Below are 22312 nucleotides of genomic sequence, written 5' to 3'. Positions count from 1 at the left end.
AAGCACACTACTCTTTTATAGATTCGAATCTTACAAGCATGGTTACATTAATGATCTATATAAGCAAGAGAACATAGGTGCAACTACCTGTAACTAGCATTACAATCTCTGTCAACATACAGAAAGTTATCTTTGCCCACATATATTATTTAAATTTACACTTTCAAGAATTCCTTTAACTGATATTTATATGCCATTTATTCCTCTTTTATTTCACTGCTCTAAATTTTATAGCTGTAAGTGCTGTCTTCTAAAAAAGTGTCACATGGTCAACATGCAATATTTGGTCAAAAGTATGTGGACACCTGACCATCACACCCATATTTGTGCTTTCCCCAAACTGTTGCCGAAAGTTAGAAGAAAGCAGTTGTATAGGATGTCTTTGTATGCAATTTCCCTTCACTGGAACTAAGGGGCTGAAACTTTTTCCAGCATCAGGGGCAGACTTAGCACTAGGCAAAGGTAGGCAACCCAAGGGCCCCCTGAAATGCAAATTATATATATTTTTGATTATTAATACTAAGTAGCATATGCTGAAAATTTAAATATTTATGTTAAAACACTGAAATGTTTCATACCGCTGTTATTTCAGCAGCGTCAATGCAAGCCCCCTCCCCCCAACCCTGCCTCCAGCTGTAATGGAATATCGAGGACAATGTGTGCAATAGAATAGGGCCCCATTCCTATATTTTGCCTAGGGCCCCCCAAATCACTAAATCCACCCCTGTCCAGTATGACAATGCTACTGTGCAAGCGAGGTCCATGAAGACATACTTTGCCGAGGTTGGAGCGGAAGAACTTGAGTGTCCTGCAAAGACCCCTGACCTCAACCCCACTGCACCCCTTCAGGATGAACCTCCTCATCCAACAGTGATCTCACTAATGCTCTTGTGGCTGAATGAGCAAATCCCCACAGCCACACTGCAAAATCTAGTGGAAAGCCTTCCCAGGAGAGTGGAGGTTATTATAAGAGCAAAGGGGAACTGAATCTGGAATGGGATGTTCAATAAGCACATATGGGTGTGATGGTCAGGTGTCCACAAACTTTTGGCCTTATAGTGTAGGTGGCTGTAAAGCATCAACGCTTCCACAAGCTTCGTCTCGCCAGCACTGTCAGTTCAGAGGATTGAAAGGTAGTGGCTATATCGCCATCTGCTGGACAGTACTGTTTTATTTTATTTTGAAAAGCCATACTACATCACTCCCCTCCCCTATTCTATCCGAGATTATGGTATGTTCCGTTACCAAGGTGCTTGGCCCAAGCTCCTCACAAAGATATGTAGCAGGCCACCACGAGCCTTCTGCAATGTTGACAATCATAGCTTGCCGGATAACCGAATATTACCAAGTTGAAGTTTTTTTTTTTTCTTCAGGATTTTACTATTACTGTTTGTAGGCTGTGCTAAATAGTTAAAAAGCCAAGGGTAACTTTTTCCGAGCTAGCTAACGCGCTGCGCTCGGTTGTTAGAAGTGGTCAGCTGGAACTAGTTGGTTAGCTAGCTATGTAGCTAAATACAGCTAGCAGTGACCAGAGAAAGGCCAAACAGAAACGGTGTTTGCACGAGTAGGGACGTGTGTGTGGTTTCTGTCTGCGTCTGTGGCTAATTAGGCGTTAAGGGTTAGCAACTTTGTTTAGACGTCTCGGAGTTTGTTCTATTAATGTCTACAAACCCTGTGAGTAAGATGAGCAACAGGTTTATCGGTGCACTGGTCAGTCACTGTGTGGCGTGTGTGCAGCATTAATAGCACTTTCTATAACTGTGTCTGTGGAATGATGATTAGGAGAATATATGATCAGTTTGGTTTGGTTATTAAATGTTGGAAACGACATGCTGGAGTGTACTCTGAGTGCTGTGAGCTGATTTACAAGTGATGAGTGGACTGCTGTTGGACTTCAGCTGGCCATGGAACAGAAACAGGTTTGTGCGTCAGGTTTATTTCTACACTTCCAGCAGAGCTTTGATACTTAACATGTAATGACCTTATAAGGAAATGACTTCCTCATGTATGTATGTTTCAGTTAATTCATGATTGGGTGGGTGTTTCAGAGCTTTATTCTGGACCAAAAAAAATGGTATAGTGGAAAAGTATATCTAGGGGAAAACTCCCCAAAAAGTTTAGGAGATATTCTAGTCTTAAGTTTATAGTTGAACAGTTAAAATTTTTTGATGACTCATCCTGTACTAGGCTTGTGTTTGTCCAGTTAAATGCTTTCTAGCACATGCAGGCTTCTCCGAAAGTTAGAACAGCAAAACCAATTGTTTTGGTTATGCTATACACTGAAGACATTTGGGTTTGGGATCAAATGTTTAATAAAAGACGATAAAGCTGTCAGCTGAAAGCTTTCATTTCCTGATATTTATATCTAGACGTGTTAAACAACTTACAACATGGCACCTTTTGTTTGAACCCAGCCATTTTTCAAGTGATATTGGAACATGTGACTAAGGTGTTTTTTGTTGTTCAGGTGTGCCCTGTTAGATTGATTATTTAAACAGTTATTAGCTCTGAATGTGAAATGATTTGAGCTCTGAGTTTCACCTATGAAGACTGCTTTATTGTTAAAAAAGGATAAACCAACATGAAGACCAGAGAGCTGTCTATGGGAGAAAAACAAGCCATTCTGAAGCTGAGAAAAGAGGGAAAATCAACCAGAAGCAGTGGGCATAGCCAATACAACAGCAGCAAACATGGTTCATCTGTTTGTTTTTGGCACAAAAACATCATCGTTTGGTTGACGGAAAATGGTTTGTGTTTATTCATTTTGAAGTGGATGGAAGCTGTACAGGGTCATGTTTATGTGACAGGCACTTTTCGGCATAGTGTTCAATGGCAGAATGTCTTGCTACCTCAGATTGATAGAGAACATGTCTCTGTGATGACTCTGGCCTTCCATCACCATCTGCGCCACAGTAAAATCCTCCACAGTTGAAAAGGGCTCTCACTAACATTTCACTTTTGTCTGTATTTAGCTTGTTTGCTAAGCTGCTGTCAGATTTGTTTAGATTTGGTGGGGGTGTGGCGTGGCTTGATTGCTGTTGACAGCCATGCACTTCAACATGCTGTCATGTTTCATGGGGAATTTAAACTCAGCATATTGGTGTACAGTGGCCTGAAACACTGGATCCATATTGAATCAGATTTCAACACTGGATCAGAACACAAAATATTATGCCATGAATGCATGATATGCTGACTGATGCGTCTTGCTTAAACTTGCACCTGAAGTTTTGTATAACTTGACACCAGAAGCTTGCAGCACTATTCCCAAGAGGATGTATTAGATCTCCGAGCTCTGCACTTAGGTATCACATCATATTACGGCTTAGTTGCTTCGCACCAAACAGCGTGTGGATTTTTTGAACTTGGTGTGTCAAATAACCCAGGTCTCATGTACTCCTGCACTTCTTGTGAATAGTGGCTTGTTGGTGTGTGAACAAACATTTTTGTATTTCTCATCAAGGATAAAACCGAGCTGAAGGAGCTCTTCATGCGCTTGGAGAAGGATGGCGTCCCACCTCAGGCCTCGGCGGATGAGCGTCAGCGCCACTTGTGGCGTCTTCTCCAGAGCAGCGAGGGCAGCCTAGCCTCAGCCACACAGGAGCTACAGGCTCTCCGCGAACAGCAGGCCAGCGAGATGAAAGAGGTGAGTGTCCAGATGGCAGGCTCAGGAGCCTCTGTAAAGCATAGCTAATGATCAGTTAATGATCCCCTCCTTCATCAACATTTTATCCTGACTATAATAATTTTGTCTAACATCTAGGACTGTTTGCATGTTTTTATTTCTGTTTGCATGTTTTTTGTTTCTTATGTTCTGTAAAGCTTTGAGACAATGTTCATTGTTAAAAGCGCTATACAAATAAAATTGAATTGAATTGAATATATGGACTTGGCTCTCAACAAAGTGAGATGATCATGATCTGCTACTTTTACAGTCTTTCTCACATGCTGTCTAGTGCTACTATCAGTTATTTTGGGTTTCTAATGTTCTGACAAATGATAGCCGAATGTTCTGTAAGCCCAAGACAATTAATTTTAAAGATTTAATAAAAGAAAACAGTAACAACAGTAAAATACAAATCATATTAAATGCTCTTCTGTGGGACATCACATCATTCCATCTAAATAAAGGGCTTAAAACATATAGTCTACTTAGTCATCTTGTTCAAACAATGACCTTGTTTTCAGCAGACTGTAAAAGTAACCGAAAGATAAACAGACCAAAATGCTTACTTAAATTATAGATGATTATCAAATTACATTCTAATGACCAATTGAGTTTTTAATTCACATTTTTTTCATTGACTTATCAAAGAATATTTGTTAGTTAAACTCTTATTACTCTTACACCTTGCAATATGTTGGTAGTTTTGAGGTATGAATAATAAATGAACGACAAAAAAATTGGAAAGAAATGTTAAATAAGGCTCTTGGTAAACAGGGCCAGGCTTCCTACTGCTCCAGAGTAGTGATGGGAATTCTGTCTCTACTCAGTGAGTCACATTATTTGGCTTTCTGCTGTATTTGGATTGTATTTTATAACGTCTATATAAATGATTGTAAAATCAGCAAAGCACTACAGATGCGCATCCCTGCATTAACACTATTGTGTCTGCTGTGTCTGTGTGTCATTATGAAGATTAATTTCCATTTATCTGCTAAGCGATCCCGCATTAATACACTTACTACATATAGTATATTTTCATCTGCTTGACCTTCCCTGTCATGCTGCTTCTTTCATACAGCCGAGAGTCCTCACCATTCATAGCTCAACATGTGGAAAAGAGGTTTCCATGGAAGCATTTTGATTAAATTACACAACAAGAGTAACAGCAGTGTCTACCACGTTCCAAAAAATGGCCTTCAATGTTCATCTAAAAGCTGACTCATTTGGGCAGTGGCGACTCAGTGGCTAAGGCTCTGGGTTACTGATCAGAAGGTTGGAGGTTCAAGCCCCTTGAGCAAGGCCCTTAATCCTCTCCTCCATGACTGTATCATGGCTGTGCTCTGACCTCAGCCTCCTACCAAACTGGATTATGCAAAGAAAAGAATTTCACTGTACTGTAATGTATATGTGACAAAAAAAGACTGCTTCTTCTTCATGAACAACATATTCCTGAAACATTACTGACATTCAGTTTCAGCCTTTCAGCAATGCTAGGTAACAGAGAAGTACTGAAATTTATTCAGATTGCCTTAAGACTTTTTTGTCATCTTAAATTAGAGATGTAAATATTAGTAAGAAAAAGCAACACATTACTAATTTATGAGTGCTGCTGTCAGCCATTTTGCCTCTTCCCTTATGGTTTATCTGGCAAGTGCATAAGGTTTTTAGTATGGTTTCACTTTAAGTAAAAAAAAAAAAAAAAAAATGTTAAGTGGGTCTACAGTGGGATCTGAAGCGTTAATACCGAAAGTTTTAATTATTTGAGTTAAATATATACGAATATTTGCCCTAGTGGTGTCTGTAAGAAATACAGTTTTGTTTTCACAGTTTTCTTCTTTGTACAGTGCAGAGAATAAAGAGACCACCGACAAGGTTAAGAGACGTTAACTTGGGTGTTTGTGTGATACAGGTGGAGAATTATGTGGAGCATATTCGAAACATGTTAGAGGAGCGTGAGTGTCTGACAGCTGAATATGAGCGGGACAATGAACAGCTCCGCGCTGAGCTTGAGCAGATAAAGCACCAGCAAGGCAAGTCTTCTCAGATGCTGTATATGAAGGTTTACAGTTATCCAAGTAAGTCCAAATGAATGACTGCTAGTAGTAAGTAAAGTTGGTTGGACTTGATTACTTGATAAACTTGGTTACTTAATAATTCCCATTATTCCCAACAGATTTGGGGTTCTAGTTCATTTTACACCAGCTTGAGTGGCCCTCATTTTAGCGCACAGCAATGGCATCGTTAAGTCCAACATAGCAGTTTTTCTTGGTTTAACATTGTTTCTTTGTCTGAGTGGTTGTTTGGTTAACCAGCTTGTACTAACTCCACAAAAGTACTGTCAAAAAAGCTGATGAATTTTTTTTTTAAACTATTATTTCCTGAGTGATAATGAGAGGAAAATTTGCACTGTTCTAAAATTAAAATATGACTAAACAGAAATTTTACATGATTTTAAAGATTTTAATCATGCACTAAAATGTCAGAGTATTCCATTTGAAAAAAAAAAAAGTATTTCTATTCATTCATGCTGCTTTAAAGAACATTTTTGGGCTTGCATTGTTTTGAAATAGTAATAAAAATTTATGATAAAGCTAAGATTGTGCAGGTTGAGAAATAAAATAGGAGAATAGCATTATTTTCTGTTTGGTACTAGTTTTGAGCAGGTACCACCAGGCCATACAGCTGAAAACCTCTGGTACTGGACTGATGGCCAATGGTAAAAGCACAGTTCCCATTTTTTGGTGCTAAATCGTCCAGTGCTTTGTGGACATTAGTCAAGCCAAGTCTATAGACTTGTATCTGTTGTAATTATAACGACTGTCATGTACTCATTGCAGGACTTCTGTTCACAATATGCTCATACTGAACATCCTTTCAACACACTTAGTACTGTTTGCCTTTATATAATTATTTAGAATCCCACTATCTGGTGTCACCCAGAAGGGGATGGGTTCCTTTTTTTTGTTTTGGTTCCTCTCAAATTTTCTTTGTCATGTCATCTAAGGGAGTTTTTCTTCACCACACCACTGTCGTCTCTAGCTTTCTCTTCAGGGATCTACAGCTTCATATTTTTGTAAAGCTGTTTGTGTCTATATCTATTGTTAAAAGCTCCATACAAATAAAATTGAATTGAGTTGAATAGTCTCCTAGACTCCCAAGTTGTTCTCTCCCTATATTTCTTAGAAAAAGTAAACATGGCATGGCTGTTTCAGTCTTTCTTTTATTAGATCACTCAAGCTTTCTGAGAATAAATCCTTCTGGATGTTTTCTAGAGTGCCAATATAAAGAGGTGATGGAGATGCTGGAGCAGGAAGGTCTCGCTGAAATCAGTAACAGCAGTTCCAGTGAGCAGGTGGCTTACCTGCTGGTAGAAAGAGTCACCTTGCTGGAGAGGTTGGAGGCTGCAGAGAGGAAGCTCGATACTCAGACCCTGACAGGGAACCTTAGAGAGGTCCACCTGCAGGTACCAGACCAGGACTAAACAGAGAGCATCACACACTTTGACCTAAAGTTTTATCATAGATAACGCCCATCAGAGGAGGGTGAAGGGGTTTTGAATTCAACCATTAGTGTGTTTGTAATGAACTCTAGCTGAGTTAATAATTTGGCCGCTGTCTTGTATGGGGACTAGGAGGAACTGGACCACATCCGGCACACACTGGAGGAGGAGCTCAGGCAGCAAAAGGAAATGATGCGGCTCACTAAAGAGAGTATGAGCAAGGTGAGGACATCTAAGTGCATTTTCCATGCTTGGCTATTTTCTGTTTGAAACTTTCATTCATGAACAGAAATTAAGCTCTTTGTCAGTAGGTATGAGAAATGTGCGAACCTTGTGACTGTACATCCTTAATTTTATTTCCAAGGGAAAAGAATCTACAGCTCAAAGCCCATGGAGGAAGCTCTTTGGTGTGCACAAGGCAACAAAAATGGCACAGAGCCTCCCTCTTGTATGTTCCCATGACTGCCGTATTTGCTCTTTCCTTGAGCTGTCATTATGAGCAGGAATGTGTATTCTCTCAGCTATGCATATCTTGCACAGTTAACACCCACCCCCCCACCACAAAAAAAAAAAAAAATGAATTACTGAATGTATGCAGCTTCTGGCATGTCTTCCCAAGTCTAACCACTAGAACTTGGTTTTAAAGAGTTTGTTGTCTCTTTAATGGTTTTCATTGGCTGAGTTTATATGCTGAAATCCTTGTGGCCAGCCCAATTACAGCTTTAGAATGTGCTTACATGTACCTAAGCTCTGCAGTTTGTTGAAAATCTGAGTTTACATGCATGTTACATGTAAAACCAAATTTACGTGCATGCGAGATGCGGCATTAGAGTCAACATCACCATGTCAAATAAAAGCTTGTGAATCCTGTGAGAATATATCAAATAGCTAATATTAGCTGAGCATGTTAGCCAAGTTGTTCACTCATCTTGCTTATGCTCACAAGACACAGATGATTCAGATTGTAAAAGCTGTCAGATTCAAAGATTACCGTGGTGATTATTCCTCTATTTAATGGGTTATTGTATGGATTCCACTTGTTTTGTTGGATAATAATTTTAGTCAGATTGGCATCAAATGAGGTGTGCACATGATGGTTTTTGTTCCATTTGAGCAATTAGGTAGATTATTAACATAAAATTAGGCTGCATGTAACCAGATATAGCTGGTGGGTGAGCCAGCAGTGGCTGTTTTCGGCTCTGCTCACACTAAAGCATGTTCCCCATTCAGCTTCACTCAAGCTCCTCAATGTGGCAGATGCATGGTGAGCACAAGCATGGAAGCTTGCCTGACTCCTACCAACCACATCCTAAAGACTGAAAGATCTTTAGCCAGTGAGCTGTAAAAGTCTTTTTTTTTTTCCTTTAGGCCCACAGTGCAGAACTGGAGCAGGAGCACACAGAAAGGAAGAAGCTAGAGAGGGATCTGGAAGAGGCGTCCTGCAGACTCACTATGGCTCATCAGGAGATTCGCCACCTAACTGATGAGCTAGATCTGGCTCGGAAAGCCCAGGATGCTTGTGGTAAGTGCATCACAAAGAAGTTTCACTTACCAGTGCTTATTGTTAGTTCATACGGTTAATTAATATTAGTCATTGTAAATGATTCAATGTATTCATGTTAGGCCCTGACCTGCAGACAACTGGAGAAGAAGTGGCACGGCTAAAACAGGAAGTAGAACAATTAAAGCAGTGTGGTAAGAACTGTCTAAAAGTTCTGATACTTTTGATGCTCTAAACAAGTATTGTTGATTCTAAAAAAATGAATCTTTGGCAGATATGGTGGAGTTGCACAAGGCAAAGGAGCACAATGAGAGACTTGACACAGAGATTCGGGCACTGAGGGACAGAGTACGTTCCTTGGACTCTGAGAGGAAGACTCTTTTGAAAATGGTGGGTTATATTTTTCTTAGTTGAAATGTGAGTGCTGCCTTTCAAAGGTTGCTTAGAAACCTTTCTGTCCAAACGGTAACCATTTGTTTAGAATACAATAGACAGTAGAGCTACACTAATGGGTTTCGTAAATTCTGCCTAAGTACAACACAGAGCAATGGTCTTACTACTGTAATGTCTTGTCTCCACAGATTGAGAATTTTAAGATACATCCTAATTATGGAGGCAAACCTGCAATGGATCATGGATCTACTCAAACTGTACAGGTACAGTGAAGTGGGTTTTTACTAATAATAACAAAAGCCACAGTTTTAACTTTTACCTAATGCAATGCTTGACAAATTTGGTTATTTAATATTTGAACAAAGCTAGTGATATTGCTCTAATCTACTAACCACATAATGTGTGTGCTAGGTTGATGAAAATGTGGATCATTCAGAACGGTCAGGTACATCATTAAATGATGAAAAGGATCAACTTCATAAAAGGTAATAATAATCATATTTTAATTAATTAAATGGGCAGTTTGTAATTATTTGAGCTATTTGCCTGTGTAGTGAATTGCAATTCAGTAGAAGACAGTAGTAATCCTTTTGCTTCCTCACAAACTGCTCCGACCCTGTCTGTCGAAGTATGTATACTTCATTACCTCTTAAGGAAAAGTGCAGAGCTATGTCCTGGCTAGGAGCAGAGCTAATTTCCAGGCTAGAAAATATAGGCAGGGGCCTAGAATACTATAAAACTATCATGATCCATTGCATGGCAGTAATGTGGGTCAAAATTTATGTGATTATTATAGCTCTGGAAACACTAATTATAGCATACTTATTATAGCTTTCATAAACGGAACCTTTAACAGTTTCTATTGATTGATGAGACATTTGCTTAAGCCAAATTTACACACTCCAACCAGACATGAGTTTGATTTTACAGATAGGCCAAAGATAAAATTGATGAATAAGGAAATTGTCTGTGGAATTTGCACACTCTTATTTTATGATCATTTTTGACTGTACACGACTTAGATCATGTATTTGTCTGTATGTGAAAGCAGGTGTCGAAGAGAATCTGAGGATAAGGACTGCCGTCTTCGGGAGCTGGAGAGGAGGCTGCTAAAGCAGCAGCAGGAGCATGAGGAGCTGGTGGAGAGGAACGAGGAGCTGGAGGCACTGCTAGGGGAGGCACAGAACAAAGCGAAAGAGGAGCGAGAGTGCCACGAGTGTGAAGTGGACAGCTTGCAGAGAAAGGTCAGCAATCACAGTGCTGTGAGAACACCTTACTCCTTAACTAATTTAGTCAAGTTTATTTTTAGTTTGATTTTCAGAGAAAGTGAAAATGAAGTTTGTCGTTGCAGATTAAAAACATAGAGGCAGAGTTAAATGCAAAGAATGCCCATGAGAAGAGACCTGTGGAGAAGAGTGATCAGACTAAAGAGACTATCTCCGAGGTAGCTGCACTCAGTTTTAGTATTTGTGCTTATTATACCTAATGGACATTACATGACTTCATAATTGATTTATGGTTGCACTACACCTATTAATACCAAAACTCAATAGTGTCAGGAAGGCATGAATGGTTATAACATGATTATCACATGACTTTGTGATTGGGGTTGATGTTATTTGGTCAAGAGCAAGAAAGAAGAGAATGAAAAATATGGAGAATAAACAATATGGAGAGTTTTTGTATTTGCACACTAAACTTTTACACTCTTTCCATAGCTAAGCCCCACCCCCAACCCCTCTTTTAATATTTGTATGTTGTACCTAGTGAGTTTATTTATTGGGTCCACAATAAACTCAGAGTTGCATTTGCATATCTGATATCCATAACCTTTCTTAGTGACAGGATAATCGAGGCTTAAAATGTCTAGTGTGCACTTGGCATGAATTGAAACCTTGTATGTGTTTTAATTATTATGTAATATGTTTGAATTTTCCAAAGCTACAAGGTGGTATTCAAGAGAGACTGACGTTTCTTGAGAGTCGGCTTGCTGAGGAGAAGGACTGGAGGAAACAGTTAGAAGTGGACTTAGCAGTGGCCCAGTCGTCTCTGAAAAAAGAGAAGCAGGTAATGCACTCAAACAGGCCTTCATTATAAGCCAAGAACATTTACGTTGTAGTGGAATTGTTTAAATACAGCCATCATTGTTAAAGTGCCTATACAGTATATAAGTAAAATAATACTCTAGCTTTTTTTTTGACATAATGTATATCTGTAGAGTAAGTGCAGTTACCAAGGACAATAACTGTAACACGTTTCCCTGTATTGAGAAAAGAAATGGAAAACCCCATTACTCAAAACTCACTTATAATGACATTTGCTGAATTTCATCAATATGTAAATATAAAAAAAACTTCGGTATGTGCTGTTGTAGGAAAATAATCAACGGTGGGGTGAGGTTGATTAGTTTCCAATAAAAGTAGGTGCTGATTTGTTTTATTCCTCTTATACCACAGCAATTCACCAATAATTAAGATTTGTTTTTTCTTAATTAAAGAACATCAACAACATAAATTTTATCCATTTATAGTTATGTTTAATGTTGTGGAATGTCTGCAAAAATTCCAGAATAATCACTTATGTTATAAAAGATATAATGTTTCCTTACCAATCTTTTTTCTTCTCTCTCCTGAAGTTGATAAGACAAAATGCAGCTGGTCATGATACTAAGAAAATACAAAAATGATAAATCGACACCTTTGCACAACTCAGATTCAAGCATTCAGGAATAGTGTGATATAAGCACTTACAGCATGATTATATAATGTTAATTCAAAACTTATTCAGAAAAGACTTATGCATGTTTTGCATATTGACTGCCCGACCTATTCAAGTTTTGAATAAACAATTAACTTCTGTCATTATTTTACAATGGAGCATATCAAATTTGTCTGAGAGACTCACACATACATTACAGGTACAGTAGAATTTAGAAAAAATGCTGGCGTATTATTTTAAAGTGGACACTGATTTATATTTAGATTATGGACTGCTTGTTCTCAGGCACTGCAGAGAGAGCACGAGGAACTGAAGAAATTACGCATAGAGGTGCAGAGCTTACAGGCTGAGTGTCAGCAAGGGAAATCCCTTAACATGAGCCTCACACAGATAAAAGGAGAAAAGGGAATTTTGGAAGAAAAGGTGATGTCAGTATGACTTATAACTGACTAGCCATTAAATATCAAACTGTTTACAGAAAACCATATACAGATAATCTGGAATGTCCAAAATCAGTTGTACCTGACATGTGGCTTTTTAATTGCACATCATGTTTTAGGTGGCCCAGTTGGAGCGTGCTCGGTCACGGCTGCAGGACGACCTGGCACAGCACATAGAGGGCAGCAGAGTGCAGGAGGACCTGAGAGAGAGCAGGGAGCAGGTGACACAGCTTAATGCTCTAGTTGAACAGCTGCGATCAGAACTGTGTAAACTGGAGAAAGAACACAGCACACTGAGGTAAGGAGCTTTATAAGATACAAACTGTTAACTTACAAGGAACATAAAGTGCATCATATACACCAATTTATAGTTAAGGATTTAAATGTGCATTTGGTGCTTGATTTATATATTATTATAACTATTTTGTCTAGTGTGTGTGTGGAATAAATTAGAATTATGTAGCTAAACTTAGTGTCCAAGTCACAGCTCACTTCCATTGAAGCGACCATGTTTAAAATATGAGATCTATATTTTTTACATAAAATCTGTACAATAAAAGAGAGAGTACTACATAGGTGCATCTATTGCGTTGTGTGTTAGGAATGAGATGGTGGAGAAGCGCAAGCAGGTGATGGAGCTGCAGGCCGAGCTGAGTACCAGAGCCCAGGAGAGGCTGCAAGCCGAGGGCCAGGCGGAGCGGCTCGGTCTAGAACTGCAGCTCAAGAACGAACAACTCCATGCTGTCAGGCAGGAGAGAGCACGTGACCCTAATCCCAAATCTTCTACAGGAAAGGATGACGAGCTCAGCCAGGCAAGACTCTTAATTCACTCACTGAGCTGAGGATGGAGTTATTTTAACACAGTATGACCATTACAGAAGGCATTACTGGTAGATTTATGACATTTAATTATATATAACAATGGTTATCTTAATTTGTGGAAGGATATATGGAATTTAGTGGTTTATTTGAGAAGCTTGCATAGAAAGGATGACTGTTGGTCAGTTACTGTGATAACCTTATCCCAGTGCTTATGTTTTGCTTCCCTTAGGTGGCATGTGCGAAGTCAGAGATGAGTAAGCTGCACACCACCCTGGAGCAGGAGAGACTTCTGGCTAGTCAGCACCAGCTGGCGCTGCAGGCTCAGATCAGTGAAGCCCAGGCCCGGGTCAAGGTCAACACACAGCCACAATCGCATTGCACTGGCACTAGAAACACCCTCCTGTGTTGTGGATAGGACTGCGCTAAACTGTCTTAGAGTGCTACTTAGGGCAGTGTTGTACTTGTATTTTAGTTCTGTTTTGATTCTAGTTCTGAGTGTGTTCCTAGGCTCAGGACTCTGTCCTGCAGCAGAAGGGTGAGGAGAACAAGCAGCTAAAGCACGACCTGCAGCGGACCCAGCACCTCTTTACTTCAGCTGAACGAGAGCTGCGTTACGAGAGGGAGAAAAATCTTGACCTTAAGAGACATAATGCACTTTTAGACCAAGAGAAGATCAAGGTAGTTCCAAAAGAAATTGATTGTCTTTATAGGATTGCTTATATAATAATATATGTGTGAAATATTTACTTGAAAGAGTTACAGAATTTTGGCACAATGAGAGAACAGAACCAGTGAACAAATGCACAAAAGGCCCTTTACACTAAACAATCAAGAAGTGCTGTGAAAAATAGCTAATGTTGTTAATATTCTAATAAATGTCTTATAAATTCAGGCCAAACCAACATTTCTTAGACAGCTTTCCATCTCTGATTTGTTTCACATATAGATTAGAGCAAGCTAATCTGTGTTTTCACTGTGTAGTAGATGAACATGATGACTGGTCCATGCTGGTGCAAGGGATGTGTGGTTATTGTGGCTAGTTGTGGGTGTGCATGTGCGTGCTCATAAATTTTCCTTGACATATGTTTGTGGACAAAATACAATGCAATATAAACCTTAAACCTGCGCATGATTTGAATAAGTTATCATGGCAGTTAGAGAATTCTGCGTTTCTGCTGTGGTGTTGTGCTAAGCTGAATGCTGACAGGTCTGTGGTGTTTAGCTGTGTGCAGAGCTGAAGCAGGCTCAGGCCAAATTGGCACAGCTGGAGGCCAGTGCAGCAGCACAGGCGGCAGAGCTGGAGCAGCTGCAGCAGAGAGCCAGGGAGCTGGACCTGGAGCTCGCCAGGAACAGCCAGAACAGACAGAGCAGCAGTAGCCTCCGGGAGGAGCTCAATGCTGAGAGAGCGCGGGTTATTGCTGCTGACAAGAAGGTTAGTGCTGAGGCCTAATTATAGGGGTCCAGACAAAGCCAGTGAGCACAATCAGGAAGGTAGGCAAACATCTCCCATCCAAGGTCATGTTGCAAACATCTCGTTAGCAGATTTGCACTATAGTTGGCTACAATCATTCGCAGCTAAAGTATCCCTGAACTAAAAAAAGTGAATTTAAATGATTAACTGCTTAAATGGCTGATCATTCTCAACAGAGATTTTTTAGTGCTTCTTTTCAGTACTGTTTCAGTACTGCTGCAAGCAAGAATCTGAGTCAGGAGCTGTTACATTTGAGCTAAATTTGTGATATCCCAAAATAGAAGTTATCACATCCAATATGCAAATTATTTTTTAAAAAAAAATCATATTTGGCATTTGCTTAAATTAAATAAATGGATGACAACAAGACAATTCAAACCAACCAAAATCCCTATCATGTCCACCTGTAACAAATAGGTTACTAGGTGACTTACTATCTGGCCAGCTGTTTGAGTAGCGGGTGGACAAGTAAATGTGTGTATTCATAAGCATCATTTAGTAATTTCTGCGAATTAACGAAAAATATAAAGTGATAATTCAGCATGGAATATTTTTAATGGTATAAAATACATGTTATGGGTGCTTTAATTTCAAACATTGGGCCTCATTTATCAGTATTTTGTTGTGTTTAAATGTTTGCATAAGGCAAACTAAACCTAAACTAAAACAAACCAAACTAAAAATTTCTGCTGGATTTGCAAACGTTTTGGAAATGCTGATTTTCTTTATACTCCTGTGCATATGCTGATGAATGACAATCACCTGTCAATTACCAGGCGCATGCACGGCACAGCTGAGAAAGGCCAAAATTTGGAGCCAAAGTACGGAAAAGATTAATTAGATGTGAATTAAGTGAGATGAAAAGAAAATGGTTATATAGCTACTGTTACCCTGGTGATCATGGACACTAAGCACATCTAGCCTTCTTATGTGTAAATGCACACACACTCAGGAGCATGAGTAAGAAACGAACATTTTTTCTGTCGTTACAGGATTTTCATGAATGCTAAATTTTTTGAGTAAATCCTCATACGAATGATTTTTGAATAAATCCGTTCATATCCAGCTCGATAATTAAGCCCTAATGATTGCAAAAGTTGAAAAACTTTATTCAGCATTCAATTTGCATATGTGGAGTGTTTGTGATAATTTGTATTCTGCTTAAAATATAATTGTAACTGAGCCACAGGTCTACCAGAATTTAGGTCTTACTTTAAAAAGGGGGTTTTTGTAGTGGTGGTGTGCTGTACATTTATATTTGGTAAAATGTTATTGAAGCTTAAGAAGCTACTTACTGCATAAATATGTACTACATGCTATGCTTGTTTGAAGGTGTTGGAGCTTCAGCAGCAACTGAAAAACGCTCTGCATCAGTTGCGTCTGGAGGAGGCCAGAGCTGGAGAGACCAGCAAGTTGGAGAGAGATACCAGAGACATGTCTGATAACTTGTCTTCCCTCCGAGCTAAATTGCAGGAAGAAAAGCTGCAGAGGTGAGCTCATCACCTGACACAACATAACACAGAGCTCCACAAGCCACCTTCACGTGCATGAAGGGCTAGAGTGTAAAAACCCAATTTGATATGTGAATAAGTGCCAAGACACTGGAGTCGGTGTGCTTCGCAGCATGCTTATGAGTTATCCCTGTTGTTTTGTTGATAGGAAGTTAGCGGAGCAGAGGGAAGAAGAGCTGCAACAGCAGGTGCGCTCTCTGCGTACGAAAGAGGCCACCCTCAGTCGCGCTAACTCTGAGCTCTCCCACCGCTCCCAGCAGATGGAGACAAGGCTGGAGGTGCTGGAGAGTGAGCTGAGCTCTGCCAAGGAGCAGGTTTGGTTATTCTTTTCTTTAGAAGCTTGATTGTTATTTTAGGCTTTTCGAGGCTCAGGGCCACCACTGTGGTGTTGCAGAGAAGAGAATTAATAAGGCAGACCTAACAGGCTGACAGCTTGTTGAAGCTGGCTGCTGTAAATCCCTGCCTGGTGTGATCTGTGATGCGAGTTATTTTAGTTCCATTTGTTCATGCTGTTGTCTGTTATATCCTGCAGCAGAGCCTCAGTCAGAAGAGTTGCCATAAACTGGAAGAGCAGCTCATGTCCTCCCAGCAGGAGTCTGAAAGACTGCAGGAGGAGCTACAGAATATCCTTCAGCAGCTTGATACCAACATCAGGTAGGAACTTCATAAACAAGCTTCATGTATACCTATACACTGTATGGCTAAAGGTTTGTGGACACATGACCCTCACATCCATATTTGCTTTTTGAACATCCTATTCCAGATTTAGTCCCCTTTTACTGTTTTAACAACCTCCATTCTTCTGGGAAGGCTTTCTACTAGATTTTGGAGCATGGCTATGGGGATTTGCCACTTCAGCCACATGAGCATTAGTGAGGTCAGGCACTGATGTCAGGCGAGAAGGTGTGGGGTGCAGTCACCGTTCCAGTTCATTCTAATGGGGTTCAGTGAGGTTGAAGTCAGGACTCTGTGCAGACCACTCAAGTTCTTCCTCTCCAACCTTCCACTCCAACCTTGGCAAACCATGTTTTCATGGACCTCTCTTTGTGCACAGGAGCATTCTCATGCTGGAAGAGGTTTGGGCCTCTTAGTTCAAGTGAAGGGAAATTGTAATGCTACAACATGCAAAGACATCCTGTACAATTATGTGCTTCCAGCATTGTGGCAACAGTTTGGGGAAGAACCACATATGAGCGTGATGGTCAAGTGTCAGCAAACTTTTGGCCAAATAGTGTACGTTTGATAAAACCACCCCATATCCTCCTGCCATTACAAGTAACTAGCTGGTAAGCTAGTTTGGAAGAGTATCGGAGTCTCACTTTGCGTTGTTATATTCTCAGCACTTTATTTAACAGTAGCTAACCTGTCAGGATATACCATAGTTATAGATTTGTTCAACATTTACAGTTCTAGCTAGTTATTATTGCTATCAATTGTACTTCACTCTGCTATTGTACTACAGTAAGCAAATAATGTCAGTGTAGTCGAAAAAGTAGTAGTAGTTGCTAAAGTTACTAAATAAATTAAGAGTATGACAGCATATTTTTGCAACCATTAAGCATACATACACAGATCAGGTCAGGTGCACAGATCCAGAATTTATCTAGCACTGTGCACATCCACTGTGGTGCCCTAGCAAGCAGTAAACTGCACATCTCTGTATTAATTTGTTAGTATAAGCCTTTTTACCTATGAATAAATCATTTCTGACATTTTTGTCTTTTTTTGTCATTAAGGAAATTTTCAGCACTGATTAAATATAACTGTGAATTTTTATTTTGTTTTCATTTAGCGATAATGTTTTTTATTTCAGGGGTACCTAACATTGCTGCAATGTTAAATGTTTTGAATTATCTGCTCTTTTTTAGGCGATACAACGAAAAACATTCTGTACATAAAACCAAGCTACGCAGAGCGAAGCAGTTGTTCATGAAGGCAACCACCCAGCGAGACATGAAGATCCAGAAGCTAGAGAATGATCTCGCACTTGCAATGAGTCTGTCTGAGAAAGTGAGATGCATTTTATTCTCATAATCTGAAATCTCAATAAGCGAAATACAAGCACAGGATCCTGACAGATTTTGTAACATTATGGAAAGGAAAAGGACTGGATTAGGACTGTGACTGAGGAGAATGAGCAGCTTCTGCTGGAGAGGCGAGACTTGCTGAGGAGGATAACTGAGGCTGAGGAGATGGGCAACAACGGAATTAGAACAGCTACGGACACGCAGCAGAGGTATGAATGGGTCTTTTATACTGCACAGTACACTAAGGTAAACTTCTAAGGATCCATGTTAAAGATCTCTTCATCTTTCTCTCATAGGTTGAAATTCTTGGAGTTGGAGAATAAGCAGCTTCAGGATAAAACCCTGAAGCTGGCCAACCAGATCGGAGTTTTAGAACGAGCACTGAGAAATCTTCAATCAGTGTGTAATGCTGAGGTAATGACAAATGAATGGTGGCTGTTTATAAATGTCATTAAAATGGTTGAAAAACATTGTTCAAGTTAAATTAGTATATTTTTGCATGTATAAAAATATATTCATATTTATATTTCAATAATAGGAGGTAAAGAAATTCTTTCCCTCTGGTATTGTTCCTGATGGCCTCTTGCAGACATCGAGGTATGTTTTTTTTTTTTTCTTGTAGAAAATTACAGATATAGGAAAATGGTAGATGCCGCATTAGCTGCTATTTCTAGATAGTGTGAAATGAATGCTCCATTTTGAGGGCTGAAATTTCATTGTAAGGCATTGCAGATCTTTAATGGGATTTACTTGTGGTGTCTGAGTTTTACATCTAAATGCTCTACAGTACGCTACCATTTTTGAAAAAAATCTTGGTCTACACTCCAAAATAAGTTAACTTCACTAGGAAAGTGCACCCTCCGATATCATCGTCTGGTTAAAACCAGTGAAGCATCTACCTTTTCATATTTAAGTAGGAACCACCTTCAATCTCAGTCTTTGTTATTACAAATTGTACCATCTTGTGTTGATAAACTTTTGATGAAGTCCGAAGCTGGGGCTCCGTGACTCGTGGGGATTATTGGATGCCATCTGCCGGGTTAAAGTGGGCGAGCACGTCAAAAGCCTGGAGTCTTCTCTCTCTTTGCCCACCTCTCAACCATCAGAGATTGGCTACCTGAATGTGAGCTCCTCCATGGCTCCCAATGTCACCCAGCATCAGGAGGAGAACCACAGCGTCTCCAGCGAAGATGCCTGAGGAAACCGCTCCTTATTACCAAGATTGCCAACTATCTCCAGATTTATAGCCAGTCTGTAGTAATTGTCACTGGGTCAGAAGTTGCCTGATCAAAGATTGACAAGACATTAACTTGAGACAAGTAACAAGACAAAGCTCATTACAGATCAGTTCAGTGTTGGCTGCCATGCTCTGATATGTTTTGATTTTGTTAGTAATGTGATAAGATTTCACTGTGGAACCGAAGAGAGTGAATCTGACTGTGAGGACAGGAAGAGGAAGTCCTGCCTTTTCACATCAGTTTTGTAGGTGATTCACTTTTTCTTCAAAAATGCTTCCTTACATCCAAATAGGAGGGCTGATTCTGTACAGTGCTTATATATGAAATCATGGCTAACTGGTAGCCAGATTATCCAAAAAAGGTACTTGTTTTAGTAAACTATGTCACTGTGACTGAAGCAATCATTATCATTTTTTAAAGTTTTTTTTTTTATTATTACTGTAATGTATAACATTCTCCCTTAATTTTACTCAGGGTCATTACCCCTCAGCTGAGTTTATTGCCTTTGCCACTCGTATCCTTTAGAGGTCCCCAATCCAGTACTTCAGGGCTCTTGTGTATTCCAGATAGCCATAAAGCTGAGCCTTGTGATCAAAATTAAACAGCCACTCACCTGACCCTCCTATTGTCAGTGCTGGGAAATGTCAAAGGAAACAGATTGTGATTCTCCAGAACCCAAGTGGTTTGTTATTTGCAGTAACCCCAGGTAACTGCTTATTGACTACGCAGGGTAGAGGATTTGGCAAGCTGGATCAATGTGTAATGAGTAACAAAATGTTCAGTGTTTTTGAAACATTCAAAAGCAATATACTTCATCTGATATTAAGGCCAAAGCACAAATTACAGCCTTATAAAAGCTGGGGGGAGAATGGTAAGAAACCTTTTTTGCGGTGCAGCTGTTACATGCATTGTGTTTTATATATGTTTTTAATTTGGTAATCCATAAAGGAGACATGATACGATAGAGATTTAAAAGAAGAGGATTAGCTAAAGCACTTTTAATGTCAAGTGGTACGTTGTGAATGTTTACAATTAGAAAAACACTTTTTTCCACTTCTGTGTGTTTGGGATCCAGGTGAAATCTGGTACAAAATGATTGGCAGCAGGGTCTAAAGCAGCAGTGATGGCTAAAGCACATTTGCAAGTTTAGATCAGTGTATGTGTCAGCACTCAACATTTTAGGAACATGGGATAACTGGGACCTATATCTATAAAATAAATCATAGTTAATACTTTATGATTTCCTCCAGAGGGTTATATGTAATTATATTAATATTCTCCTATTCTCCATTAACCTGCCATCTGATCATGGCTGATATTCAGTTGATGGTCTTGTACTTAACCTGCTCTCATATTCCCATATTTCTTAGACCAAAAATATTGTACATGTGCGCTCCCTAGCCTTGGTCTGGTTCATGATACAGACCACGACACATGGAATTTCATGCCTCTAAAAGGAGAATGACTTCTACTACTAATCAGATTTTATTGTATTTAAAGTCAGGTCTCACTTTTATTTAATACACTTTAGAACTGAGGGTACTGTAAGCTAAATTGAGTAGTGTATTAGACAATACAGTACTTTAATAATTACTTCAAAGCCTGTGCTCATGGCTGAAATATTGCACTACAGTAGTTAAAGTACGTTGCTTATTATGTTATCATTTCCAGTCTTATATGAAGAGCCTTACAGTGTTGTTTGATATGTACAGAATAAGGTACATGGGTATTGATTTTTTATTTTATTGTGTGATGTATTATTATTTACTACATTATAATCATCTGCTGAAAAAAAAATCACTATCCTGCATGTTTTGACAATAATGAATCCTCATGGCATTTATTATATTCTACTGTTGAACAACTGAGCACACAAATGTGTATTTTCTTATTAAACAGTGATTACATTTTCATTGTTGTACAGTTCTTTGGTTTTTCAGAGGATAGAACAGCATATTCAGTTAAAATATATAAACTATAAATAAACAGTATAAACCACCAATTCAAGCAAAGTAGATGTTAACAGACCATAAACAAGTACCAAAATTTGTTTTTTTGTTTTTTTAATTTTGCTCCAACCATATAGAGAGTTTGCATCAGTTGAACACTAGTACAAATGTCACCTTTATACATATACTTATGCTTCACATGCAAATATTCCCCAACTCACTCTTTATCAAGCACCACTTGATTGATTGATTGTGCTATATTACTTAGGAATTATGCTTGAAATTTGAAGATGTAATTTGTTGAAAGTAATGAATAAGTGATATAAAACAATATTTGTTACTGTAGCTGCTGTCTTCTCTATTCCAAAAGTTACTTTAAAAGATGAGTGCTCTGACCAAATTTCAAAGAATAATCATAACTTTGCATGCTATTATTTGATAAGGTTTTTTGTATTATTATTTAATGATTTTTGTAACACTTTATGTTAAGGGTTCCTTAACTTGCATTGTGTACTGCATTAGTTAACAGTAACAGACCATGAACTTCCACATGTAAAGTGATAAATCAAATTAATGTTAAGAAAGTAATAAAGATAATGTATTAATTGACGTTTGTTTAAATGTTACGGTGATACTCCTACAATGAGTGTTTATTCAGTTCATGTTTAAAAATAGTTCCACATAAATTGGCAAACATTTTATTACAGCATGTTCTGAAAAATGTTGATAATGAACTCTGTCTTCAGGTGTATATTGTGGAACTTGCATTTCAGATTCAGTTCTGAATACTGTCAGTTTATTAAGGGATTGGTTTACATTGCCGATCGTGGCCTTAATTTTACTAAAAGATGAGCTTTAAAAAATGGTTTATGCAGGTTCTGAATATTTATTATTCATTATTTCATTCATTTATTACTAAGCAATTTATGTGTTCATTACTTTGTTAATGTTGCATATGGTTTATTAATGCTGAAGTACATGGTTTGTTCATGTCATCTAATGCATTAAATAATGTCAGTTAAGTGAATGTCAAGTATTACCGTTATTTCTTTTATACTTATAAAAACAAAAACAAT

General features: G+C 38.8%; 1 protein-coding gene across 5 annotated transcripts; it reads left to right on the top strand.

The window, feature by feature from the left end:
- The first annotated feature begins 1224 nt into the window (after positions 1 to 1224).
- Positions 1225 to 22269, top strand: ccdc30 (coiled-coil domain containing 30). Of its 5 annotated transcripts, none has more exons than XM_026921322.3 (28): positions 1225 to 1919; positions 3464 to 3646; positions 5577 to 5697; positions 6940 to 7130; positions 7299 to 7388; positions 7531 to 7614; positions 8535 to 8688; positions 8790 to 8861; positions 8942 to 9057; positions 9249 to 9323; positions 9472 to 9545; positions 10112 to 10304; positions 10412 to 10504; positions 11002 to 11127; positions 12064 to 12201; positions 12338 to 12516; positions 12820 to 13030; positions 13270 to 13392; positions 13548 to 13718; positions 14263 to 14472; positions 15844 to 16001; positions 16171 to 16336; positions 16555 to 16676; positions 17891 to 18032; positions 18122 to 18258; positions 18346 to 18463; positions 18588 to 18646; positions 19037 to 22269. In XM_026921322.3, exons 1-28 carry the CDS (start codon positions 1905 to 1907, stop codon positions 19245 to 19247), a joined length of 3732 nt encoding a protein of 1243 aa, XP_026777123.3. In that variant the 5' UTR covers positions 1225 to 1904; the 3' UTR covers positions 19248 to 22269. The 5 variants fall into 5 exon arrangements, with proteins under 5 accessions (XP_026777123.3, XP_053096752.1, XP_026777122.3 ...); XM_053240777.1 differs by having other exon boundaries at positions 10109 to 10304; positions 16558 to 16676; XM_026921321.3 differs by having other exon boundaries at positions 10109 to 10304.
- The last annotated feature ends 43 nt before the right edge of the window (positions 22270 to 22312 follow it).

The sequence above is a fragment of the Pangasianodon hypophthalmus genome, chromosome 16 (assembly GCF_027358585.1).
Source record: "Pangasianodon hypophthalmus isolate fPanHyp1 chromosome 16, fPanHyp1.pri, whole genome shotgun sequence".
NCBI lineage: Eukaryota > Metazoa > Chordata > Actinopteri > Siluriformes > Pangasiidae > Pangasianodon > Pangasianodon hypophthalmus.
Note: the sequence above shows the minus strand (reverse complement) of the source record. Positions and strands in the feature narration are given on the sequence as shown.